The following is a 27312-nucleotide window of genomic DNA, read 5'->3' on the forward strand; positions in this document are numbered from 1 at the left end:
AACAACAGTTTGTTTAGCGACCGTTCAACAGCACTGAAAAAAGGGACTTTTATGACCGTTTTCACTCTTACGACCATTGCAGCGTCCCCACGATCACGTGATTTACATTCTGATGCTTGACAATTGACTCTCATTTATGACGGTGCCGGTATCACACAATCACCTTTTGCGATCTTCAGTCAACGCAGGAGACCAGATTCACTTAACAAGTCATAAAAACTCACTTAACAAATTTCCTGTAGCCATGTAAATTGGGGGGTGCGGGTGCTCAATGATGGTCGTAACTCAAGGACTCCTTGCGATGATAGTTACAACTCTCCCTTGTCAAAAGAAAACGACTCTTCGAACTTAGCTCGATGCCTGAACCTTCCCACTCAGTCAAAGGCTTAAACCTCACTGTGTAAACATTGCAGAAAAGTTGCTTAGATTGCAAAAAATGTGTCAGGCTAATGATGATTTATTAGCTGGCCAGCTTCTGTAATGCTGTAATGATGATGCAATGGTAGTAATGAATCAGCAGGGTTAGTTGACTGTTACCACATTAAGAGCCTGTATTATAAGAGAAGACCTGTTAGGGTGTATCTCTCTCTCCGTGTGATCTTCCTTGCTGTAGCTGCTGATTGTTTGGCCTTTGCCTAGTATGTGTATGTATATTCTTTTGTATAGATAAACCACTATTTATTCTCTGTTTGATGCGATTGCTCCTGGGTTGTCTCAACTAGTACCACTGAGCGCACTCTGATAAAATGCATATTATTTTAAGGGGGTACCCTCTTTGCGAGAAACGTCACAAGAAGGAAGCCTGCGACAAATGGCAGCTTTCTAATTGCTGTCGCCCCCCCCCCAACTCTGCCAGCTGCTGGAGGCACCCCAAATGTCCCTGAGAGGTTGCGTCATCTGCCAGACGTCGGCCCCCATCCCTTCCGTCAAATGCGTTCCATCAGAGTCTCTCCCTCCTGGGGCCATCCTGCGCCCACGGACAATCCCCTCCAGGGACCCACCCATGGCATTTCGGGGCTTCCCATCCTCAAGCCACAAACTGTAGTTTGTAGGTCACTTGGTGGCCGTTATCCCAGCCGTAAAGGACTTTCTCCTTGGGGTTGTAGTCAATTTGGGTGGTGAAGGCAAATTCATTGCGGAAGGGCAGCTCGGGATGGACTTCGGTGGCGGTGTGGGTGTCGTAAGCGTAGGACACGTGGCTCTCCCTGGCGTTGCACTCGTCTACGGCGTAAAGCACGCCGCAGACCACGAAGCAGTTCCCATAAGCGTGGCGTTGGAGGCTGGTCTTCCACGTGGCCTCCTTCCGCGTGGAGAGGTCGGCCGGATCCAGCTTGCTCACCACGATGATCTCCTGCTGGGAATAACCAGAATCCATCGCCGGGTAGATCACCCACAGCCCGCTCTCGTCCACGGCCAAGTCGATGTCGGAGTGTCCGCGCCACTTCCAGGGTGTGGTGTCCTCATAGACCACGTCATCCAGGAAGGACCAGGCGGCCACGAAACGCTGGCGCAGGTCGTATTTGATGAGGTTCCTGGTGAAGGCTCGGTTGTAGTAAAAAGAGCCTTGATACACCACGTGGCCGGTCCCGATCCAGTTGTAGGGGAGCTTGTAGAGGTTACTCCAACGCCCTGGGAGGTACGAAAGAGCTTGGGGTAAGAAATGCAACCTTAGAATACAGAACAACCGAATTGGAAGGGACCTTGGAGGCCATCTAGTCCAACCCCCTGCCCAAGCACTGTTTCTGACAAGTGGCTCTCCAGTCTCTTCTTAAAAATCTCCAGCGATGAAGTATCCACAATGTCTTGTGGCAGAGTGTTCCACTGGTGAATTGTCCCCACTGCCAGAAAATTTCTCCTTCTTTCTACATTAAATCAATCAATCAATCAATCAGAATAGTTGGGAGGGACCTTGTGGTCATCTAGTCCAGTGTTTCTCAACCTTGGCGACTTTAAGTCCACAGGACTTCAAGTCGCCAAGGTTGAGAAACACTGATCTAGTCCAACCCTCATTTGACAAGAGAAATGTTGAGCTCAACTGTGGTCATAAGTCGAGGACTGTCTCTGCCTACTGCCTTTACTCTAATCCTTGACTTAAGACTGGTCGTAAGTCACCTTTTGCGTCCTTCCGACGAGCGAAGCCAATAAGGAAGCCGGGTTTAACATAACTACGTAATGCCAATCTGACCATGGCCGCCATTGACATAACAACGGTGGCCAGAGAGGTCGTAAAGCGGGGCAAAACTCCCTTATCAAACCTCTCGCATAAGAACCAAAACATTAGGTCATAATGGTGCTCGTAAGTCGAGGATCATCCATGCTGTGTGTGTGTTTGTCTGGGTGTTTGCATTTGTCAAGGCCAGGGACCTTACGGAGGAGATTAACAGAGTTGGAAGGGACCTTCTGGGTCATCTAGTCCAACCCCCCCACCCACCCAAGCAGGAGACCCTACACCATTTCTGACAGAGGGCAGTCCAGCCTCTTCTTGAAAGCCTCCAGGGATGAAGCTCCCACAACTTCCAAAGGCAACTTATCTTCCTTTGAATATAGAATGCCAGCGTTGGAAGGGACCTTGTAGGTCATCTAGTCCAACCCCCAGCCCAAGCAGGAGACCCTACACCATTTCTGACAAATGGCACTCAGTCTCTTGGAAGCCTCCAGGGATGAAGCTCCCACAACTTCCGAAGGCAACTTCTGTTCCATGGGTTGATTGTTCTCCCTGTCAGAAAATTCCTCCTTATTTCCAGGTTGAATCTCCCCTTGGTCAGTTTCCATCCATGATTCCTTGTCTGGCCTTCGGGTGCCTTGGAAAATAGCTTGACCCCCTTCTCTCTGTGGCAGCCCCTCAGATATTGGAAGACTCCTATCCTGTCCCCCCTGGTCCTTCTCTTCACAAGACTAGCCAGGCCCAGTTCCTACAAACATTCATCGTGTACTTTAGCCTCCAGTCCCCTAATCATCTCTTGCTCTTCTCTGCGCTCCTTCTAGAGTCTCAGCCTCTCTTTTATAGTGTGGTGACCAAAACTGGATGCAATACTCTTAAAGTGTGGCCTTACTAAGGCTTTATGGAGTTGTACTACGGTAAGATCTCACTTGATCTTGATTGTATCCCTCTGTTCATGCAATTTAGGATTGCATTGCCTTTTTTGGCTCCCTCTGCACATGCTGAGCTCATGTTTAAGTGACTGTTAGCCTCCCAGGAAACTCCCACAGCCATGAAGGGGGTCAGAGGGAGTCTCATAGACGGTCCTCTGGGAACTGTGTGCTTGTTGGTACAGGTAGTCCTCGACTTATGACGGACTTACCTGGGGGTAGTTACGACCGGAATTCAACCTTCCTAGGGTCACCCCATCCTGTTTTCACATCGCCACATTTGCCGCACTTGGCAATCACATCTATGGCCATTTGCACACCTCGAGGTCACGTTTTGTGATGGTTTTGTCAAAAACCCAGGGGTTATTTCTGGCTTTTGGCCAAACTGTGCAGCGTTGAATTTGCATTTGCATTCACTTAATGACTGCTGCGAAAATCCTTGTAGGATTCTATAGGTCACGTGGCCGACCCGTTTCACGACCGTCATATCCCCATGACGGTCGTAACTGAAGGACGACCTGTAAGCATTAGGATGGAATCTTCCACAGCAATCAATGGTGAGTTGATGTATTTCGTAAGGAGGGAGGGAGGGAGGGAGGTGGACGGGTGGATGGGAGGGAGGGAGGGAGGGAGGGAGGGAGGGAGAAAATTAGTGCAGGGAGAGAAGGAGGGAGCGAAGTTAGAAAGAAGGAAGGGTGAAGAAGAGGAAGTAAGGGAGGGGAAAGGCAGGAAGGAAGAAAAAAGGGAAGAAAGGAAGGAAAGAAAGAAGGGAGGGAGGGGACGGGGAAGGAAGGAATAAGGAAGGAAGGAAGAAGGGAGGAAAAGTGAGGGGATGGCGAAGGAAGGAAAAAAGGGAAGGAAGAAAAAGGAAAGAAAGGGAGAGGGGATGGGGAAGGAAGGAAAAAGGAAGGAAAGAAAGAAGGGAGGGAGGGGATGAGGAAGGAAGGAATAAGGAAGGTGGAAAGAAGGGAGGGAAAGGGAGGGGATGGGTAAGGAAGGAAGGAAGAAAAAAGGATAGAAAGAAGGGAGGGGATGAGGAAGCAAGGAATAAGGAAGGAAGGAAGAAGGGAGGGAAAGGGAGGGGATGGGGAAGGAAGGAAGAAAAAAGGATAGAAAGAAGGGAGGGAGGGGATGAGGAAGGAAGGAATAAGGAAGGAAGGAAGAAGGGAGGGAGGGAGGGAGGGAAAGGGAGGGGATGGGGATGGAAGGAAAAAAGGGATGGATGGAAGAAAAAGGGAAGAAAGGAAAAGAAGGGAGGGTAGGGATGGGGAAGGAAGGAAAAAAGGGAAGGAAGAAAAAGGAAGGAAAGAAAGAAAGGAAGGAGGAGATGGGGAAGGAAGGAAAAAAAGGGAAGGAACGGTGGGAAAAAGACAGGCTCCCGTCTTCCATTATCCCTTTATTCATTCAACCCCCTCTTGACGGGAAGCTATTTCAGGCAGCGCAGCGTCTCCCCAAAACCCAGCTGGCATAGAACATCTGTGTCTCGACCAAAGCAATTGTTTGTGTGCAGGTCACGAGGTCCGCGTGTCTTAAATTCCAGTGGGAGTCGTGAGCAGACTATTTACAAAAGTCGGCTTAACACAAAAATTAAAATTAAAGAGGCATTTTAAAGGGCAGGACACCCCCCCCCCCCGCTCAGATCTCAGACCCCCAAAAGAGAAGAGTTCTCTTAGCGACTCACCCCGCAGTCTCCCAAAGCAATCTTTTTCCCCTGGGTTTGCCGTGGAGTTGTTTTCACCATGCATGGGAAACTCCCGGCCAAAGGAGCTGGCCGGGAACCAGCTCAGGGAAAGGGCAGGCAGGGAAACCTCTGACAACTTCTTTTTTTAAGAATCCGCTTTGCTTTCAAATTGGGGAGGATCATCCAAGCAGGAGAAGCACCCGGAAAAATTAGAAAGCAGAAAAAAAGAAGAATGGGGTAGCTATGGAAATGAGGGAGGGTGGGAGGGAGGGAAGGAAGGAAAGAAGGAACGGAGATGAGAATGAGAGGAAGGAAGGAAGGAGGTGAGAAAGAGGAAGAAAGATTAGAATGAGAGGAAGGAAGGAAAGAAAGACGGGAGATGAGAATGAGAGGAAAGAAGAGATGAGAATGAGAGGAAAGAAGAGATGAGAATGAGAGGAAGGAAGGAGGAAGAGGAAGAAAGATTAGAATTAGAGGAAGGAAAGAAGGAAGGAAGGAAGGAAAGAAGGAAAGAAAGAAGATATGAGAATGAGAGGAAGGAAAGAAAGAAAAGAGGGAGGAAGGAGATGAGAAAGAGAAAGGAAGAGATTTAGGAAGGAAAGAAAGGAAATTAGAATGAGAGGAAGGAAGGAAGGAAGGAAGGAGATGAGAATGAGAGAAAGGAAGGAAGAAGATGAGAAAGAAGAAGAAAGATTAAAATTAGAGGAAGGAAAGAAGGAAGGAAAGAAGGGAGATGAGAATGAGAGGAAGAAAGGAAGGGAAGGAAGGAGGAAGAAGATGAGAAAGAGGAAGGAAGATGAAAATTAAAGGAAGGAAGGAGATTAAGAGGAAGGAAGGAAGGAAAGAAGGAAGGAAGGGAGATGAGAATGAGAGGAAAGGACGGGAAAGAAGGAGATGAGAATGAGAGGAAGGAAGGAGATGAGAAAGAGGAAGGAATGAGAGGAAGAAAGGAATGGAAGGAAGGAGGAAGAAGATGAGAAAGAGGAAGATCTGAATTGAAGGAAGGAGATTCAGAGGAAGGAAGGAAGGAAAGAAGGAAGTGAGATGAGAATGAGAGGAAGGAAAGGAGGAAGGAATAGAACAAAGGGCAACAAGAGAAAAAGAAACCAACTAAATCCTCTTTTTATTGGTATCTATATTTGGCCCAGGAATTCGGCAGTCGTTGAGTCTGCTTCCATGTTTGGGAAGGTCTTTTAAGCCTCACTTAGTCCTTGTGGTTACAAACTAAAGCCGGGACACGCGACACTACCGTGGCTTCTTCAGCTGGCCCCAGTTCACAAACCGTGGCTCAGTCCACGGACAACCCACCCTCACTTACCTTTGCAGCCCCCCCACCAGCCCTTCCTCACCTTGCTTGAAATTCTCCAAATTGCGGAATTCCAGCAGGCTGTTCCCGTAATAGTAGTTGGCCACGTAGATCCGGTCATCGGTGGCTGCCGGGTCCTTCATCCAGGCGCCCTCGTTACGACCGTAGCTGTGCTGCTTCTCGGGGGGCTCCACCGACTTTAGGGTCCCCTCGCACGAGGCCTCGTGGGCTGCGGGTCCAAGGGAGAGAGGATGGGGAGAGCTGGGGATACCCCAGTGCCGCGTATGCCAGCTCAAATCCCAGTGAAGGAGGCCCCCAACCACCGAGGGAGGTAGGATTCACACATACCGTGGCTGGGCGGGGGAGGGACCTCGGCAACGTTGCCACGTCTCCTGGAGAGCAGAGGAGGGCCACGTCGACTTTGGAGCGTGGCGCCGATGCTGGTGGTGGGGGCCACGGAGGTGGCGTTGTCAGGGGAAGAGGTAGGAGGACTTTCTTCTGACCTGGGGAGGGTCTCTTGGTCCAGTGGTTTGAGTCCAGCTTCTTTCCCGGGGTTTTCTGCAAGAGAGGAGCATTCTTAGCAAGGCCAAAGCTGGGGATTTCCCCACAAATGGTAACCCTCGATTTATAACAGTGTTCCACGCTACTGTTGAGGAGAGCTGGCAGCAGATTCGGACAGTGAGGAGGTTGGGGAGGAAGATGGGCCAGTCCTGAGTCTGGGGAAGGCTCTGATGAGGACTCTGTGTCGGAGGCAGAGAGGGGGCCAGGACTGTATGCTAGTTATCAGCTGCCTTCTGAGTCAGACATTCAGTGAGGCAGAAGAGCAGCTGGAGCCTGTTCCCAGTGTGCGCATGTGCAGAGTTGCCAGACGAAGGGAACAGCTAAGGACCAATTTAGGAGTAAAGGCCCAGATGGACGGTAAATGGCCCCTCCTGTCAGGAATAAAGAGGAGCGAAAGGGGAGTGGAGTTTGCAGGAGACCATTAGTTCGCTTCATTGGTTCGTGACTCTCCGAGACTCGGCAGAGATTGGCCTGGCAGCTCTCCAAGCCAGATAAGGTCTGTGACTTGAAATACTTTGATGGAGGTGAAGGAGCAGAATTCACAGCAAATTAATAAAAGGGATTTTTTGTGGGGACCAGGAGTTTCCTTCAGGCTCTTGCGAAGCTTCATGCACAACAGCTACAAAGGCAATGGAGAAAAGTCTCTCCCCCACCCTTACTCACCGTGGCTGCTTGCCACCCCTTCTGCTCCTGCTCGGTGCCCCGCTTTGTAGTACAGGTGGCCCCGGATGGCAGTCCGTTCCCTGGAGGAATTGGACTTAGAAGTGGGTGGTGGGAGACCCGTCCTGCCCTTGGCACTTTCCTTCCTCGGTTTTTCTGCCTTCTCCCTGGGAATTTTGGGGATCTCTTTGTCCCCCAGACTTTTCCGAGGACCGGCGTATTTCTGAACGCTCTCCTTGTGCCTTGCTGTGTCCTAAAATGAGGAGAGAGACACAACAGACCTGCAGAGACGGACAGGAGAAGTTTTAACTCTTAGGATCTGTGCCGGCGGGTGGTTATAAAGCCGTTTCGGTCGAAGCAGATCCTCGCAGGAAAGGGAATCAAGGTCAAACTCAAGGAAGGAACCTGGGAGGAAGTTCCAGGAAGAAAGAAACGGGGGTCGCAGGCAAGCAAGCAAACGGATCCAGAGGTTGGAGGAGGTATGACTGGCGCATTCTAGCCAGAGCGACGGGGGGGCCCTCACCTGCACCTTGTGCTCTGGACTTATGTCGGAGGCATCTTTCTGCAGCAGCTGATGCTCCAGATTCGAAAGCTCCTTCTTCAGGCCTAGCACGATATCCGAGTAGTTCTCGTAGCGCTTCATCTGGTCCGTCAAGTGGAGGACGCTCTCCTTCACCACGTTGCTATCGCGGCTCAGGTTACTCCTCACCGTCTGGGGTGGGGGTGGGGGGCAGAGAAGAGATCGAGCTTGTGTGTGGGGGAGTGTTTGGGGTGGGGCAGTGACAATATGAACACACTGCATTGACTTGGTAAACCAGCCTTCCTGCCTTTCCAAACCCTTCCCCTTTCTTCAGCAGCTCCGAAGCCCTGAATCTTAGAGGCCATCTAGTCCAGCCCTGCTCAGGAAACCCCTCCCCCCCAGCCCAAACCAGCGTGGTCTACTCAAGCAGACCCAGCACAGGCAGCCTCATCGCGTTGTAGTTCTGCAGCTGAGTGGCTCTTATCCTCTCCCTAATCCTTTCACCAGGATCTACTTTAATTATCACAGAATAGAATAGAATAGAATAGAACAGAACAAAACAGAGATGGAATGGAATGGAATGGAATAGAATAGAACAGAGATAGAATGGAATGGAATAGAATAGAACAGAGATAGAATGGAATGGAATAGAATAGAACAGAGATAGAATGGAATAGAATAGAATAACAGAGTTGGAAGGGACCTTGGAGGTCTTCTAGTCCAACCCTCTGCTTAGGCAGGAAACCCTACACCACTTCAGACAAATGGATACCCAATGTCTTCTTAAAAACTCCCAGTGTTGGAGCATTCACAACTTATGGAGTCAAGTTGTTCCATTAATTGTTTTAATTGTTAGGAATTTTCTCCTTAGCTCTAGGTTGCTTCACTCCCTGATTAGTTTCCACCCATTGCTTCTTGTTCTACCCTCAGGTCCCTTGGAGAATAGCTTGACTCCCTCTTCTTTGGGGCAGCCCCTGAGATATTGGAAGACGGCTATCATGTCTCCCCTAGTCCATCTTTTCATTAAACTAGACATACCCAGTTCCTGCAACCGTTCTTCGTATGTTTTAGCCTCCAGTCCCCTAATCCTCTTTGTGGCTCTTCTCTGCACTTTTTCCAGAGTCTCAACATCTTTTTTACACCATGGCGACCAAAACTGGATGCCGTATTCCAAGTGTGGCATTATTACCAAGGCCTTATAAAGTGGTATTAACCCTTCACGTGATCTTGATTCTCTCCCTCTGTTGAAGCAGCCTAGAACTGTGTTGGCTTTTTGGGCAGCTGCTGCCCACGGCTGGCTCCTATTTAAATGGTTGTCCATTAGGACTCCAAGATCCCTCTCACAGTTACTTCTGTTGAGCGAGGTTTCCATCCATTGCTTCTCGTCCTGCCCTCAGAGAATAGCTTGACTCCCTCTTCTTTGCGGCAAACCCTGAGATATTGGAAGACTCCTATCATGTCTCCCATAGTCCTTCTTTCCATTAAACTAGACATGCCCAGTTCCTGCAACCGTTCTTCATATTGTGGCTTAAATTCAGGGACCACTCAGCGGGACAGAAGAGACGGAATCCTGGCTTTCTCCAGTAGGACATCATCTCAAGGGCTGGAAGGCCTCTCCTGCCCCCCTCAGCTCCCCCACTTTCTCTCAACCCACCCAGTTCCTGCTAAAGAAGGAGAAACACAACCCTCACTGGGAGAACCCCAAGAAGTTGAAGGTCACCTCTTCCAAGGTATTCATCTGCTCCACCACCTCTTTGATGTACGAATGGACCTTCATCAAGTCCATGCTGTAGAGGGCACCTTCCAGGAGGTCGGTGATGGACTGCAACTGCAGAAGAAGCGGGGAGAAACAGGTAAGGTACCAGGTGAGAAAGGAGTTCTAGTCCCACCTTAGGCATGAAAGCCGGTTGGGTGACTTTGGGCCAATCACTAGGAGACAGTGAGTTCTAGTCCCGCCTTAGGCATGAAAGCCGGCTGGGTGACTCTGGGCCAATCACTAGGAGACAGTGAGTTCTAGTCCCGCCTTAGGCATGAAAGCCAGTTGGCTGACTTTGGGCCAATCACTAGGAGACGCTGAATTCTAGTCTCGGCTTAGGCATGAAAGCCGGTTGGCTGACTTTGGGCCAATCACTAGGAGATGCTGAATTCTAGTCCCGCCTTAGGCATGAAAGCTGGTTAGATGACTTTGGGCCAATCACCAGGAGACGGTGAGTTCTAGTCCCGCCTTAGGCATGAAAGCCGGCTGGGTGACTCTGGGCCAATCACTAGGAGACAGTGAGTTCTAGTCCCGCCTTACCTTAGGCATGAAAGCCGGTTGGATGACTTTGGGCCAATCACTAGGAGATGCTGAATTCTAGTCCCGCCTTAGGCATGAAAGCTGGTTAGATGACTTTGGGCCAATCACCAGGAGACGGTGAGTTCTAGTCCCGCCTTAGGCATGAAAGCCGGCTGGGTGACTCTGGGCCAATCACTAGGAGACAGTGAGTTCTAGTCCCGCCTTAGGCATGAAAGCTGGTTGGATGACTTTGGGCCAATCACTAGGAGATGCTGAATTCTAGTCCCGCCTTAGGCATGAAAGCTGGTTAGATGACTTTGGGCCAATCACCAGGAGACGGTGAGTTCTAGTCCCGCCTTAGGCATGAAAGCCGGCTGGGTGACTCTGGGCCAGTCATTCCCTTTCAACTCTGCCCACCTCGCAAGGATGTTGTTGTTGTGGGGCAATGTTGGATATATTTGCTGCCTGATGTTATTTGTAACTCTAATAAAGGCAGGATATAACTAAGTAAATGAATCAATAAACAAGGAAGATACCAAGAGATCCATTTCTCTCGGTGCTTTCCCCATCAGGTGTCCCCGGAAGTCTGATTAGAGCAGCCCCAGAGAATCCTAGGACAAAGGGGGTCTCAAGGGGGGCTGGTGGTGGATGGGGTAGAGACCCCCCTGCCCCACTTCAAAGGAAGCCCCTCCTTGGCTGCTGAAATCCAATCGTCCCTTTCTTTCATTCCTCCTGCCTTTGGCAAAATGTGGAGAGACTCTGAATGCAGCCAGGGGGGTGGAGTTCAACCGGAGGGAAAGGGGAGGGGTCTTGCACCACCTTTGGGGTTGCATCTGCAGGGTCCTGACGACCTGGGGTCCCACTACCCTAGGGATCAGCAACCTGCAGCTCGAGCTGCATGTGGCTCTTTCATCCCTCTGTTGCGGCTCCCTGTCACAATCCGGCGCCACAATTTTGAGAGAACTTTTCGGTTGGGGGTCGGGGGGGGGGGAAATCAGGAGGACACTCCGGTCAGCTCCACAGTTGATAGGGCTTTCAGTTAGGACAGGTAGAGGAAAAAGGGCGCCATGCTAGGAGGTGGGGGACTTCCGGTTGGGTCCGGAATTGAACGGTGCCTTCTGGTGACGACCTTTGTGGCTCCTGGTGTTTTCTTTTGTGTGGGAAATGGGTCCAAGTGGCTGTTTGAGTGCTTAAGGTTGCTGACCCCTACCATGCCCCGAGCCCCTTCCCTACCTTGTGAAGTTCAGGGGCCTGCTTCTTAAGCCTCTCCGTCTTCCACTCCTCCTCACAGGGGTTGAGCGAGGCTGGGGGAGCGGCGCAGGAGCAGCGGCAGTCGCTCCCCGAGCTGACCGTCTCCACGGTGTAAAAGTCCTCCCCTCTCCTGCTGCCTTCCCGGAGGCGGGCGCAGGCGGCTTTGCTGAGGGGGCGCAGGATGCATTTGCAACGGCAGTTGGCGCCTTCGGAGGTCATGCGGACCTGTTCAGGCTCTCCAAAAAGCTAGAAGGGGTGGAAAGCAGGAAGGGGGGGTTAATTTAAGGTAAAGTTTCCCTTCGTACATATCTGCTGGTCGTTCCTGACTCTAGGGGGCGGTGCTCATCCCCGTTTCAAAGCCGAAGAGCCAGCACTGTCAGAAGACGTCTCCGTGGTCATGTGGCCCTTCCCACCAAAGGTGGCTCCTATTTTTCTACTTGCATTTTTGACTTGCTTTTGAACTGCTAGGTTGGCAGAAGCTGGGACAAGTCACGGGAGCTCACTCTGTTACGTGGCGGTAGAGATTCAAACTGCCAAACTGCTGACCTTTCTGATCGACAAGTTCAGCCTCTTAGCCACTGCTAAGTTAATTTAGCAGCCTCCAAAGCCCCTAGGGATCTCTGCTTGGTCTACTGTCCTTCCCACTAACCCAAACCACAGCCAATCCTTGGCTCAGCCGACCCGTGGTGGGTTTTCCAACCAACCAACCGCAATTAGGCAAATCACAGATTGGGATGGCCCAGCCATCTTCTGGCTCCCTGGAAAATGGGGGGGGGGGGGAGTGTTTCTCCTGCCAACCTCTGGAGGGAGGAAAAAGGCTGAGGGTCATAGGATTTCTGGGAAGGGGAGTTTTGACTCCTGGCATCCAGCTGCTCTTGGCCCTGAATGGGCCAACCAAGATCTAGCTGCAGCTAGAATCAAGTGGTGGGTAGTTCCAGAGAGTGAGGAGGGATCCTAAAGCATTCAAAAGGGATAGTTTCTAGTAAAATGGGCAGTCAACACATTAATCTTTCCTTCCTTCTTCACTCATTCCCTTTCTTTCTTTTTCCTCCCTCCCTCCCTCCCTCCCTTTCTTTTCTTCTTCTCTTCTCTTCCTTCCTTCCTTCATACATTTCAAACTTATTTGCTTATTTCATTTCTTCTTTCCTTAATCTACAAATTACAATGTTCCTTCCTTCCTCCTTCACCCATTCACTCACTCACCCTTCCTTTCTTTTTCCTCACTCCCTCCCTTTCTTTTCTCCTTTTCTTCCTATTTTCCTTCCTTTCTTCCTTCACATATTGCAAACTTACTTATTTCTTTCATTTCTTTCCTTAATCTACAAATTGCAAAGTTCCTTCTTTCCCTCCTTCCTTCCTTCCTGCATTTCAAATTTATATACTTATTTCATTTCTTCTTTCCTTAATCTACAAATTTCAATGTTCCTTCCTCCCTCCCTCCCTCCTTCACCCACTCACTCACCCTTCCTTCCTTGCTTCCTTTTCCCTCCCTTTCTTTTCTTCCTAGTTTCCTTCCTTCCCATATTGCAAACTTATTGCATATATTCTTTCATTTCTTCTTTCCTTAATCTACAAATGGCAAAGTTCCTTCCTTCCTTCCTTCCTTCCTTCCTTCCTTCCTTCCTTCCTTTCTTTTTCCTCCCTCACGCCCTTTCTTTTCTTCTTCTCTTCCTACTTTCCTTCCTTCCCATATTGCAAACTTACTTCTTTCATTTCTTCTTTCCTTAATCTACAAATTGCAAATTTAGTTCTTTCCTTCCTTCCTACATTTCAAATTTATGTACTTATTTCATTTCTTCTTTCCTTAATCTACAAATTGCAATGTTCCTTCCTTCCTTCCTTCCTTCCTTCCTTCCTTCCTTTCTTTTTCCTCCCTCACGCCCTTTCTTTTCTTCTTCTCTTCCTACTTTCCTTCCTTCCCATATTGCAAACTTACTTCTTTCATTTCTTCTTTCCTTAATCTACAAATGGCAAATTTAGTTCTTTCCTTCCTTCCTACATTTCAAATTTATGTACTTATTTCATTTCTTCTTTCCTTAATCTACAAATTGCAATGTTCCTTCCTTCCTTCCTTCCTTCCTTCCTTCCTTCCTTTCTTTTTCCTCCCTCACGCCCTTTCTTTTCTTCTTCTCTTCCTACTTTCCTTCCTTCCCATATTGCAAACTTACTTCTTTCATTTCTTCTTTCCTTAATCTACAAATGGCAAAGTTCCTTCCTTCCTTCCTTCCTTCCTTCCTTCCTTCCTTCCTTTCTTTTTCCTCCCTCACGCCCTTTCTTTTCTTCTTCTCTTCCTACTTTCCTTCCTTCCCATATTGCAAACTTACTTCTTTCATTTCTTCTTTCCTTAATCTACAAATGGCAAAGTTCCTTCCTTCCTTCCTTCCTTCCTTCCTTCCTTTCTTTTTCCTCCCTCACGCCCTTTCTTTTCTTCTTCTCTTCCTACTTTCCTTCCTTCCCATATTGCAAACTTACTTCTTTCATTTCTTCTTTCCTTAATCTACAAATGGCAAAGTTCCTTCCTTCCTTCCTTCCTTCCTTCCTTCCTTCCTTCCTTCCTTCCTTCCTTCCTTTTTCCTCCCTCACGCCCTTTCTTTTCTTCTTCTCTTCCTACTTTCCTTCCTTCCCATATTGCAAACTTACTTCTTTCATTTCTTCTTTCCTTAATCTACAAATTGCAAATTTAGTTCTTTCCTTCCTTCCTACATTTCAAATTTATGTACTTATTTCATTTCTTCTTTCCTTAATCTACAAATTGCAATGTTCCTTCCTTCCTCCTTCACCCACTCACTCACTCTTCCTTCCTTCCTTTTTCCTCCCTCCCTCCCTTTCTTTTTTCTTCTCTTCCTACTTTCCTTCCTTCCCATATTGCAAACTTCCTTCCTTCTTTCATTTCTTCTTTCTTTAATCTACGAATTGCAATGTTCCTTCCTTCCTCCTTCACCCACTCACTCACCCTTCCTTCCTTCCTTTCTTTTTCCTCCCTCCCTTTTTTCTTCTCTTCCTACTTTCCTTCCTTCACATATTGCAAACTTCCTTCCTTCTTTCATTTCTTCTTTCTTTAATCTACAAATTGCAATGTTCCTTCCTTCCTTCCTTCCCCCTCAGCTGTTCTATGGGGCCATAGAGGCACTGTAACCCACCTCAACCACATGCAAACCTGGCCCTGGGCAGGGGAAAGGAATGCCCCCCCCCCAAGGAAACACACCAGAACCTGCGAATTTGGGTCCCCGACAGAAGCTTTGCAAGTTCCCCCTGGGACAGTTGGCACCTGCCTAGACCCAGCACACCCCCTCCCCTCTGTCTCCAGAACCAGGCACAGGGAAAGAAAAGCCAATTTGATCTGCTGGTTCTCTCTGTAGCCTGAGGCTACAGCTCCCCAGGCCCTTGCAGAGAGGCGATGGGAGTTGTAGTCCCAACAGAGCCAGAGGTTGGAAAAGGCCGCATCTGGCCTGGGAAGCTCCGGGCAGCTGTCCGGGCAGCCCGTCAAAGCCCGGCACATTCACAGATCTTGGCTCCAAGAGAAAGGAAACTGCGGAGCTGGAGGGAGGGGGAGATGGAGGGAATCCCCCTCCTCCCCCCTCTTCTCTCTCCCCCTCCTGGCAAGATTGGCTTACTTTCTCAGAGAAACAAAGACACACACAACCCTCCTTCACATACGTTCTCCGGCTGCGTTCCCACGACCGGACGTCCCAAGGAAAAGGGGGTCACAGCACCCCGGACTGGCCCATCCTTTGCTAGGCACCCTTCCTCCCCATCCCACCCCTCATGGCTGTTGTCTTGTGGGGCTCTGGCACGGCCCAGCCAGGATGCTGGAGAGCAGGGGTGGGGAGGGGATGGGCGGAGGGGACTTCTCCCCCCAATCCCCAAGAATTGCCCTTCTTCTCCACATGAGGATGATGCGCCTGGGCTTTTCTTGCCGTTTTCCCACCCTTCTCGGCTGTATTTGCAGGCGCGCCTGAAATGGAGATGATCTCCGTGACGGGTTGGGGAAGCTGGGACGCCTCCTCCAGCTGTGCCTGCTGTGGGAGGGGGCTGAGGGGTCAGGGAAACAGAAACGGAGTCTTATTTGAGTAAGAGGGCTGCCCAAGCCCCCCCCAAACAGATTTCCCTTCTTTCTCTTCCCTTCCCCCCTTTTTTCCTTTCCTTTCTCCTTTCCTTCTTTCCCCTTCCCTTTCCTCTTTCCTTTCCTCCCCCTTTCTTTTCCGTTCTCTTCCACTTCTTTTCCTTCCCTTCCTCTTTCCTTTCCTTCTCTCCCTTCCTTTCCCTTCCTTTCTCCTTTCCTTCTTTCCCCTTCCCTTTCCTCTTTCTTTTCCTTTTTCCCTTCCTTTCCTCCCTTCTCTCCCTTCCTCTTTCCTTTCCTCCCCCTTTCTTTTCCATTCTCTTCCCCTTCTTTTCCTTCCCTTCCTCTTTCCTTTCCTTCCCTCCCTTCCCTTTTCTCTTTCCTTTCCTTTTTCCCTTCCTTTCCTCCCTTTCCTTTCCTCCCTTTCTTTTCTTTCCTCCCTTCCCTCCCTTCCTCTTTCCTTTCCTCCCCCTTTATTTTCCATTCTCTTCCCTTTCTTTTCCTTCCCTTCCTCTTTCCTTTCCGTTTCCTTTCCTTCTTTTTGTTTCCCTTTTCTCCCTCTTTCCTTTCCCTTCTTTCTCTTCCCTTTCTTCTCTTTTCCTTTCCTTTCCCTTCCCTTCTCTTCCCTTTCCTCCCCCTTTCTTTTCTGTTCTCTTCCCTTTCTTTTCCTTCCCTTCCTCTTTCCTTTCCGTTTCCTTACTTTTTTTCTGTTTCCTTTTCATTTCATTTCTTTCCCCTTTCCTTCCTTTCCTTTTCCTTCTCTTCCATTTCTTTTCCTTCCCTTCCTCTTTCCTTTCTGTTTCCTTCCTTCTTTTTGTTTCCCTTTCCTTCCCTTTTCTCCCTCTTTCCTTTCCCTTCTTTCTCTTCCCTTTCTTCTCTTTTCCTTTCCTTTCCCTTCCCTTCTCTTCCCTTTCCTCCCCCTTTCTTTTCTGTTCTCTTCCCTTTCTTTTCCTTCCCTTCCTCTTTCCTTTCCGTTTCCTTACTTTTTTTCTGTTTCCTTTTCATTTCATTTCTTTCCCCTTTCCTTCCTTTCCTTTTCCTTCTCTTCCATTTCTTTTCCTTCCCTTCCTCTTTCCTTTCCATTTCCTTACTTTTTTTCTGTTTCCTTTTCATTTCATTTCTTTCCCCTTTCCTTCCTTTCCTTTTCCTTCTCTTCCATTTCTTTTCCTTCCCTTCCTCTTTCCTTTCCATTTCCTTCCTTCTTTTTGTTTCCCTTTCCTTCCCTTCCCTTCCTCTTTCCTTTCCCTTCTTTCCCTTCCCTTTCTTCGCTTTTCCCTTCCCTTCCCTTCCCTTCCCTTCCCTGCTATGCAGGAGCTGATGAACCCTGGTTAAGGAAGCTGAGCTCTTTCACACACACACACACACACACACACACACACACACACACACACACACACACACACACACACACACAAAGAAACAGCTGAGGCGGTGCCTGGACCTGCCGTCTGCAGCAGCACCGGAGGAGCAGAAATCTTTGGGGATTGAAACAACACTCAGGTGTCCAGAGATGTGATTGGCACAAAATGTGAACGTTTGTTCTGCCACCGGAAGGAGCCGAGTTGATTTGGCCAGTCACAGAACAGGTTAATCCTTCACTTGCAACCATCCATTTAGTTACTGTTCAAAATGCTGTGGCTTGAGCAGGGGGTTGGACTAGAAGACCTTCAAGGCCCCTTCTAGCTTTTTTCTTCCCTCTTTCCTCTCCTTCCCTCCCTCCCTCCCGTCTCAAATGGTATCAGGTCTTCTGCTTGAGGAGGCGGTTGGACTAGAAGACCTCCAAGGTCCCTTTTAACTTTTTTCTTCTTTCCTTCCTTCTTTCCTATCTCCTTCCTCCTTCCTTCCCCCCTACCTTCCTACCTCCCTACCTTTCTCCTTCCTTCCTTCCTTCCTTTCCTCCCTCCCTCCCTCCCTCCTGTCTCAAATGGTATCAGATCTTCTGCTTGAGCAGGGGGTTGGACTAGAAGACCTCCAAGGTCCCTTTCAACTTTTTTCTTCCTTCCTTCTTTCCTCTCTCCTTCCTTCCTTCCCCCCTTCCTTCCTACCTCCCTACCTTTCTCCTTCCTTCCTTCCCTCCCTCCTTCCTTCCCTCCTGTCTGAAATGGTATCAGATCTTCTGCTTGAGCAGGGGGTTGGACTAGAAGACCTCCAAGGTCCCTTTCAACTTTTTTCTTCCTTCCTTCTTTCCTCTCTCCTCCTTCCTTCCTTCCTTCCTTCCTTCCTTCCTTCCTTCCTTCCTACCTATCTCCCTTTCTCCTTCCTTCCTTCCCTCCCTCCCTCTCTCCTGTCTGAAATGGTATCGGGTCTTCTGCTTGAGCAGGGGGTTGGACTAGAAGACCTCCAAGGTCCCTTCCAACTCTGTCATTCTGTTCTTTGCCAGCCGAGGCCCACCAGTGCCTCCCAGCACTCTTTGGCATGCAGGCCAGTGCCCACAACTGCTCCCTGCCTGGCACTTTGCTAGTTTGACCAACCCCGACAAAACAGGCTCCATCTTTGCAGCTGTCCGAAGAAACTGATCCTGGATTGGGCTGTGCGGGCGGGCCGGGGGGGGGGGGGCTCTTTCCCCAGTGACGGGATGATTCATTTTGGGAGAAGGCGGATTCTGGCAATCAAAGATTTCCATAACTCTCGTCCCACGGCCTCTCGGCGCATTTATGTTGTGCTGCCAGACAAAAAATAATCATCTGAGCATTCTCACCAAGGACTGAAAAGGTTGTCCGCCTCCGTCCTCAACTTACGATGATAACTGAGCATGATCCTTTTTGACCAGTGTTTCTCAACCTTGGCGACTTTAAGTCCTGTGGACTTAAACTCCCAGAATCCCCCAGCCAGCTGCGCTGGCTGGGGGATTCCGGGAGTTGAAGTCCACAGGACTTAAAGTCGCCAAGGTTGAGAAACACTGTTTTTGACGCTAAGCGAGACCGCTGTCAAACGAATCCTTGCCTTGTTTCACGACCTTTCCTGCCACCATCGTTAAGTCAGTCGCTGCCGCTGTTAAAATTAGCCACACAATTGTGAAGTGAAGCCGGGTGCCCCAGGGACCTCTCTGACGGTCGCAAAAGGGGGACGTCCCATGTTCCCAGGACGCTACGACCGTCATAAATAGGAGGCCGTGGGACGAGAGTTGCCAAGTGTCTAACAATGGTGGCAAGAAAGGTCGTGAAACAAGGCAAGGATTCGTTTCACAGCTGTCTCGCTTAGCGACAAAAAGGGTCATGCTCAGTTGTCATCGTAAGTTGAGGATGGAGGCACACAAACTTTTCAGTCCTTGGTGAGAATGCTCAGATGATTATTTTTTGTCTGGCAGCACAACATAAATGCGCCGAGAGGCCGTGGGACGAGAGTTGCCAAGTGTCTAAATTTTGACCATCGGGATGCCGCAGCGCTCGTAAGTTCGGAAAACCAGTGATGTCCCTTTTTTTTTCCAGTGATGTTGTAACTTTGAACCTGTGGTCCATTTCGCCTCTGTCTCAAATATTCAACCTTTTTAAAATTTCTATCTTTAAAAAAAAAATTTTCCTTACAAAACTGGGCATCTCCAGCGTCTCAACACTGGTAGAAAAATTGGAGATAAGCTTTGGTGAAATTCATTTATTGGACTTCACCATGGGGAGAAGGGACAACATGGCCATGCCTTAGAATTTTAGGATTGGAAGGGGCCTCGGAGGTCTTCTAGTCCATCCCCCTGTAGAACACAGGAGTCTTAACAGAATAACAGAGTTGGAAGGGACCTTGTAGGTCATCTAGTCCAACCCCCCTCCACCCAAGCAGGAGTCCCTATACCACTTATTAACAGATTAAGAGAGTTGGAAGGGACCTTGGAGGTCACCCAAGCGGGAGACCCTACACCATTTCTGACAGATGGCAGTCCAGTCTCTTCTTGAAAGACTTCAGGGATGAAGCCCCCACAACTTCCGAAGGCAACTTCTGTTCCATGGAGATTGTTCTCACTGTCAGGAAATTCCTCCTTAGTTCTAGGTTGAATCAATCAATCAATCAGAATAGAGTTGGAAGGGACCTTGTAGGTCATCTAGTCCACCCCCCTCCACCCAAGCAGGAGACCCTACCTACACCATTTCTGACAAATGGCAGTCTCCTCTCTTCTTGCGTCTGAATGCCATCCCTCTCAAATGGCTGTCCTGTCTATTTTTAAAAACTTTAAAATCTTGCCTGTTATTATTATTATTATTATTATACAATTGTATCACAGCGGCCAGTTGTTTCGCCGGATTTGGCATTGGTTACTAGTCGGGCCCCACCCAGGGGCCTAGGACGTCGTAACGTATTTTCGTAATATGCGTGCAGATCCAAGCAGTGCGGCTTTTTGCATTTGACTGATGGTGATTATTATTATTATTATTATTATTATTATTATTATTAGTAGTAGTAGTAGTAGTAGTAGTAGTAGTAGTAGTAGTAGTAGTAGTACGTGGTTAATCTTTGGTGAGATTCACAGCCTTTGGGGCTGGTTGGTAGCTCAACAGCTCGAGTCCTAACCAAGGACCTAGGAACTGTTAAGGTAACGTCGGAGGATATAAGCTGTTCCAAGTAGGGTGGTTTTTTGTAGAGTCAGAATGTTCAAGTCAGGTAAATTTAAAATTTCCAAATAGTACTAAATTTGGGTATTGCTCCAAGGGCTCCAATTACAATCGGGACAACACACGATTTCTTTTTCCACAGTCGCTCAACTTCAATTTGCAAGTCCCGGTACTTTGTGATTTTTTTCTTGCTGTTTATCTTCAATTCGTGCATCTCCAGGTATTGCAATGTCAATGAACCATACTTTTTTCTCTTCAACTATTGTTATGTCAGGTGTGTTGTGGGCCAAGTGCCTGTCAGTCTGGATTCTGAAGTCTCACAAAATCTTGACTTTCTCATTCTCTAAAACCTTCTCAACCTGATGGTCCCAGTGGTTTTTGCTGTACTCAAATCCAAATTTTTGGCACAATTTCCAGTGAATGATCTTAGCAATGGCGTTGTAGGTGGTCAGTTTGTGAAATTTTGCTGCACCCACTGATCAAGTGGCCGACTGTCTCGTCTTTCTCATTACAGAGATGACATTTCCTGTTGGTGGTAACATGTTGAATTTTTGCCTTCATGCAAAAATTTGTGGCTAAGGCTTGTTCTTGAGCTGCCAAAATAAAGCCTTCTGTTTCTTTTTTCAGTGCTCCTGATCTTAACCAGTTCCAAGTTAGCTTTTGGTCAGCTTTGCCTTCAATACTTTTCAAGTATTGGCTATGCATAGCTTTGTTTTTCCAATTTTCAGCTCGCTTCTCAATTATTTCTTTCTTTTAACTTAATTGTCTTCAAAAGGCCTCCTTTATTTATTTCCTTAATCATTGGTTCTTCACTTTTCTGGATGTAATCATTCAAGCTGTGTTTTTCTTCTTCCGCAGTCTGTTTTACTTGTAGAAGTCCTCGACCATCCTCTGCTCTTGGTAGATATAATCGGATTATTATTATTATTATTATTATTATTATTATTATTATTATTATTATTATTATCATCATCATCATCATCATCATCATCATCATCATCATCCATGAGAGCAGCTGTTCCCTTGATTTAATTCTTCTCCCTTTCAGGAAATTCTTCATCTTTGACTTAAAAGTTCTCTTCGTAAGAAAAACCACGGCCTGTTTGTACCACCGATGTGAAATACACCAGGGGAGTGAGGAATGCTAGCACATATTTGTGTGCTTGTGCATCTATGTGTGTGCTGTGATGCCCCAAAGGGCATCATCATCCATACATATTTTTCAGAGGGCAGATTGGGGTGAAAAGCTGGCACCCAGCTCCTCATTTGCTCTGCAAAGTAATGATTGGGAGCGGACAGGAGGCAGAGAATAGCCCTCCCCTCTTACACATATTTTGTTTTGAAATTTTTTATTTCCTTTTTATGCTCCTACATACAATTATAGGTTAAAATTCACCCGGCTATTCTTCTTCTTTATATTTGTCATTCTTATGCATTTGCTATCCCATTGAAAAGGTTACCTTACACAGTTTGAGTTGCTTTATTTCCCATCCCTTCCGCCTGCTTTATTAACCTTATTTCCCCTTTCTTTTCTCCCTCCCTCCCTCTCTTCTCTACTTCCTTCCTTCCTCACCTCTTGCACATGTTGTAGTGTGTGTGTTTGTGTGGGGGTGTTGGTTTCACTTTGCACAGGGATAAAGGCTGCGTTGGTGTAGGGAGGGGACAGAATGCCACTTCGGATCGGGGTTTTTTGGGGTGGGGAGCAATCCGGTGGTCGATTCCCCCCCGCTTCAGTGTTTTAATTGGTCCCTCGGAAGTCATCAGGGGTGAGTCAGCCTTATTGAATGGAGAAAAGGGGAGTGGAAGGGAGGTGATCTGGCTATAAGAAACTGCCACAGATGATCCCAGGCTATTCTGGGCTGGTGCTTTGCCCCCCCCCTCTTTTTTGCATGCCGGGATTGACCAAGGGAGGAAACTTGGCAGCCCACCAAAGAGAGGGGGGGAAACCCTTTCTGGGTGGATATTGATCGCTTCCAGGGCTCAATAAATCAATAAAAGCATCTATACAAACAGCCCCACTTCCCTTCCTATGGAGTTATTCCTCAGGCTATTTTTTCATTTGTGTATATCCTACATATTTTTAAATTCTCAAAAGAGATGGGTTGATTTGCTTCCAGAAAGCAGCTGAGGTCTTCCCAGGCCAAATCTTGGAAAGGGACGAGCCCTCTGCACATGTTCAGAGGCCGTCTCCAGAAAGGGCCACAGGGGGCCAAGCAAAAAATTGAGTAAAAAAATAAAAAAAAGTTTCTTTCCAACAAAAGTTAATTTTTCCAAAAAAACACCTTAAATAAAGAAGTGACTTCTCTCTCTCTCTCTCTCTCTCTCTCTCTCTCTCTCTCTCTCTCTCTCTCTCTCCCTCGCCCTCCCTCCCTCCCTCTACCTCCCTCCCTCTCTCTCTCTCTCTGTCTTTCTCCTGGCTTCTGCAGCCCTTCCTTAGCAGGAAGAGATCAAGTCTCTCTTTTGAGAGGCTTCTGTTCCCTCAAAGTTAAAGGATCGCTGGATCTTCTCTGCTCCAAGGGGCACCCTCCAGACCTCTCCGCTATAAACCACGATTCTTGGTTTACAGCTAGCAAAGCTCCAAATAGGATGCATTTGATTTTTTTTTAAATTCAACTTTTAAATCAACTTTAAATTGAAAATTTAGAAAGTTAGAAAAAACCTGGAAGCCGCAGAAACGGCAGACGTTTCAAAGTCAGATCCATCAAACTGACGGGTGGCATCATCATCCATGAAAGGAAAAATGGGGCGAATCACCCAAAATCCATCCGAGTGAAGAAGAAAATGAGTAAATACAACAATGGAAGGAGGGAGAAGGGAGAGGGGAAAGGAAAGGAAGTAAGGGAGGGGGAGTAAGAGTAGGAGAGAGAGGGCAGGAAGGGGGAGAAGAGAGGAGGAGTGGGGGAGAGGGAGGGGAAGAAGAAAAGAGAAAGGAAAGGAGGAAAGAAGAAGGGAGAGAAGGGAGGACGGAAGAAGCAGTAGGGTTGTTGTAAAATAAGATCAGGTGGCATGAAAGTGACCCTGATTATATTTTTGATTTGAATTATGATCAATGTTAAAGACATAAATCATATAAATACCAATAGTATGCATATCAAAAGGACATAACATCTATAAATAGTAAGGAGAATGTATATTTGTGAAGGTATATATGAGATGGAAAAATAAAACTTTTTTAAAAAGGAAAACGGGGCGAATCTCTGAGCTTGGGGGGGGGGAAAGAGGGGCGCAGAGCCCACCCACCCACATTCGCGAAAGCTGGTTTCTCCAAGCGACCACCGCCCCCCAAAGCCCATCAAGGTGCCCGGGTGGGCATCCCATGGGGGGCAGTTTTCCCCCCATGCCCCCTCCCCACTCCCGAGGGGGGGGGCTCCTACCTTCCCTGTCCCCTGCGCCGGGACGGAGGAGAAGATCAGCTGGAGGAGAAGGGCGGCGATCCAAGCCAGGCGCCCCCGACTCCTTGGGGTCCCCATCGTGACGACGCCCGAGCAGGGGCAGACTGGTGCGCAAACGCCGGGCGGGGGGGGGGGGAGAGACCCTCCGCCAACCGAGCGCGCCGGGCACCGTCTGCTGAGCTCGGAGCGCCCTGGAGGGTGGCTCGGGGTGAATGGGTGGGCAGGGAAGAAGGAGGGGCTTCCCGGCAGATGCCCCGCCCCCTTCAGCTGGCCAGCGCGGGATCAGGCTGACTCTCCCCCCCACCATCCACCCACCCACCCAGGACAGTCCAAGCCCCCTCCCCACCCTTCCTTTGGACTAAGGCGTGGAGGGAGGGAGCCTGATTGCACCTGCTCTGTGTTTTCTGCACGGGAAAAAACTTCTCCCCAGTTTTCCCCCCGGAACGCCGTCGCTCTGCGAAACAACGAATCCTCTCAACTTTCAAACTCTTCACTAAGGCTGCCTTACTCTTGCTATCAGTCTTCTCGTCGTTCCTATCACCCACCTGCTCCTTGCAGGACTGTAACTTTGTTGCTTGTATCCTTACCGTGGATATTGTTTCCTAGTATGATTTGATTGCTTATTAGTGACTTATGACTATCACTAAGTGTTGGACCTTATGATTCTTGAGGAATGTATTTTTTTTTATGTACACTGAGAGCTTCTACACCAAACACAAATTCCTTGTGTGACAAATTCACACTTGGCCAATAAAGAATTCAATTCTCTACTCTACTCTACTCTACTCTACTCTACTCTACTCTACTCTACTCTACTCTACTCTACTCTACTCTACTCTACTCTACTGTATTCTACTTTACTATTCTATTTTACTTTATTGTATTCTACTTTACTGTATTCTATTCTACTATTCTACTCTACTGTATTCTACTTTACTCTGCTATTCTACTTTACTCTACTCTGCTATTCTATTCTACTCTACTGTATTCTACTCTACTCTGCTATTCTATTCTACTCTACTGTATTCTACTTTACTCTGCTATTCTATTCTACTCTACTGTATTCTACTTTACTATTCTATTTTACTTTATTGTATTCTACTTTACTGTATTCTATTCTACTATTCTACTCTACTGTATTCTACTTTACTCTGCTATTCTACTTTACTCTACTCTGCTATTCTATTCTACTCTACTGTATTCTACTCTACTCTGCTATTCTATTCTACTCTACTGTATTCTACTTTACTCTGCTATTCTATTCTACTCTACTGTATTCTACTTTACTCTACTCTACTCTTCTACTCTACTCTTCTATTCTACTCTACTGTATTCTATTCTATTCTACTTTGCTATTCTATTCTACTCTACTGTATTCTACTCTACTCTGCTATCCTATCCTATTCTACTTTACTATTCTATTCTATTCTACTTTACTATTCTATTCTACTCTACTGTATTTTTCTCGTTACACCCATGTTACACCTATCCTCCGCGAGCTGCACTGGCTTCCTATTGGTCTTCGGACGTGCTACAAGGTGCTGGTTATTACCTTTAAAGCCCCACATGGCCTTGGACCTGGATATCTGCGAGACCGCCTCCTGCTACATACCTCCCAAAGGCCGATAAGAACTCACAGACTGGGCCTCCTCTGGGTGCCGTCGACCGGACAATGCTGGCTGGCGGCCCCTTGGGGGAGAGCCTTCTCTGTAGCTGCTCTGGCCCTGTGGAACGATCTACCCGCAGAAATCCGGACCCTTCCCACTCTCGTGGCCTTCCAAAAAGCCACCAAAACCTGGCTATTCCGGCAGGCCTGGGGCTGTTGACCCATGAATGAGGTTCAGCCCCCAGTTAAGTCCAGTGTATGGGGTGTTCTTTTTAAATTGTTCCTTTCTTTCCCCTATTTTTTATTTTGTTTTATCTTGTATTTGTAAGCCACCGGGAGTCCTACGGGATTGGGTGGCATATAAGCTTATTAAATTACGAATTACTCTACTCTACTCTTTTATTCTACTCTACTGTATTCTACTCTACTCTGCTATTTTATTCTACTTTACTCTACTCTGCTATTCTATTCTACTCTACTGTATTCTATTCTACTCTACTGTATTCTACTCTACTCTGCTATTTTATTCTACTTTACTCTACTCTGCTATTCTATTCTACTCTACTGTATTCTATTCTACTCTACTGTATTCTACTCTACTCTTCTACTTACTGTATTCTATTCTATTCTATTCTATTCTACTGTATTCTACTCTACTCTGCTATTCTACTTTAGTCTGCTATTTTATTCTACTCTACTGTATTCTACTTTAGTCTGCTATTCTATTCTACTCTACTGTATTCTACTCTACTCTGCTATTCTATTCTACTTTACTATTCTATTCTACTCTACTGTATTCTATTCTACTCTACTGTATTCTACTCTACTCTTCTACTTACTGTATTCTATTCTATTCTATTCTACTCTACTGTATTCTACTCTACTCTGCTATTCTACTTTAGTCTGCTATTTTATTCTACTCTACTGTATTCTACTCTACTCTGCTATTCTACTTTAGTCTGCTATTCTATTCTACTCTGCTATTCTATTCTACTTTACTATTCTATTCTACTCTACTGTATTCTATTCTACTCTACTGTATTCTACTCTACTCTTCTACTTACTGTATTCTATTCTATTCTATTCTACTCTACTGTATTCTACTCTACTCTGCTATTCTACTTTAGTCTGCTATTTTATTCTACTCTACTGTATTCTACTTTAGTCTGCTATTCTATTCTACTCTACTGTATTCTACTCTACTCTGCTATTCTATTCTACTTTACTATTCTATTCTACTCTACTGTATTCTACTCTACTCTGCTATTCTATTCTACTTTACTATTCTATTCTACTCTACTCTACTCTACTCTACTCTACTCTACTCTACTCTACTCTACTGTATTCTATTTACTCTACTGTTTTCTATTCTATTCTACTCTACTCTGTTCTCTGGAGCGAGAACTTCTGGGCACAGCCTCAATAGGTGGCTGGTTATTGTGCGCATTTTACAGATGGGTAAAGCGAGGCCCAGAGCATATGCTTTCCAATCTTTCGTGGGGATCTTTCCCATTGCTATTCAGCGGCTTCCTCTCCCTCCAAGGGGTCTCTTCAGACAGGGGCAACTTAACATCGTTATGGGACAGCACCCCCTCCCCCAGGCAAAGCAGTGTACTGGGGCCCCCAGGACAACTACTCCCAGGAATAAAAATGTAAATGTGTTGATAAAATGTAACATGTATTTATCAATGTTCATTTCTATTAATGCATGTTAAAAGGTAAAGGTTCCCCTTGCATGCATGTGCTAGTCATTCCCGACTCTAGGGGGCGATGCTCATCTCCGTTTCAAAGCCAAAGAGCCAGTGCAGTCCGAAGACATCTCCGTGGTCATGTGGCCGGCATGACTCAATGCCGAAGGCGCACGGAACGCTGTTCCCTTCCCACCAAAGGTGGTTCCTATTTTTCTACTTGCATTTTTTACCTGCTTTCGAACTGCTAGGTTGGCAGAAGCTGGGACAAGTGACGGGAGCTCCCTCTGTTACGTGACGGTAGAGATTCGAACTGCCAAACGGCCGACCTTTCTGATCGACAAGCGCAGCGTCTTAGACACTGAGCCCCCACATCCTAGCTAATGCATGTTAGTATTCATTTAAAAAGGCAGTAAAATGTAATAAACATGTTGCTGTATTTATAGGATACAAGGTGCATGGAAGGGTTAACCTACACAGATTAGTGTGGGCCCCCTATGGTGGTGGAGCCCATGCCTTAAGTCTTCAGGTAGTTTTTCTCCCATCTCATCTTCTCTCTCTCTGTTTTTTTTTTTTTTTTTTTTTTTAGGAAGTCGATCTGGCCGAAAGGGAAAGTGCTGTGGGAGCCCCACAGCCTTTCTTTCCCCTCAAATGGTGAGGGGAGCAAACCCCTATTCCTAATTC

At 47.4% G+C, this 27312-nt stretch overlaps 1 protein-coding gene across 1 annotated transcript; it reads right to left on the reverse strand.

Annotated features, from left to right (window-relative positions):
* Nucleotides 1-64: 64 nt before the first annotated feature.
* Nucleotides 65-23428, reverse strand: OLFML2A (olfactomedin like 2A). The gene is made up of 8 exons (XM_087704564.1): nucleotides 23317-23428; nucleotides 11327-11590; nucleotides 9539-9646; nucleotides 7822-8010; nucleotides 7302-7551; nucleotides 6426-6635; nucleotides 6121-6306; nucleotides 65-1629 (listed from the first exon to the last, which is right to left on the reverse strand). Exons 1-8 carry the CDS (start codon nucleotides 23410-23412, stop codon nucleotides 1028-1030), a joined length of 1905 nt encoding a protein of 634 aa, XP_087560690.1. The 5' UTR covers nucleotides 23413-23428; the 3' UTR covers nucleotides 65-1027.
* Nucleotides 23429-27312: the final 3884 nt, after the last annotated feature.

This window comes from Thamnophis sirtalis, unplaced genomic scaffold, assembly GCF_051295495.1.
Source record: "Thamnophis sirtalis isolate CommonGarterSnake01/CBP01778 unplaced genomic scaffold, rThaSir2_p1.2 scaffold_2, whole genome shotgun sequence".
Classification (NCBI taxonomy): domain Eukaryota; kingdom Metazoa; phylum Chordata; class Lepidosauria; order Squamata; family Natricidae; genus Thamnophis; species Thamnophis sirtalis.

Excerpts from the sequence above, each read along its gene's own strand:
- OLFML2A (XM_087704564.1), bottom strand. The coding sequence starts at position 23,412 with ATGGGGACCCCAAGGAGTCGGGGGCGCCTGGCTTGGATCGCCGCCCTT. Across the intron at positions 8,011-9,538 it reads AGATGAATACCTTGGAAGAG|ACGGTGAGGAGTAACCTGAG; the intron begins GTGACCTTCAAC and ends CCCCCACCCCAG. Across the intron at positions 6,636-7,301 it reads AGGGGTGGCAAGCAGCCACG|AAAACCCCGGGAAAGAAGCT; the intron begins GTGAGTAAGGGT and ends CCTCTCTTGCAG.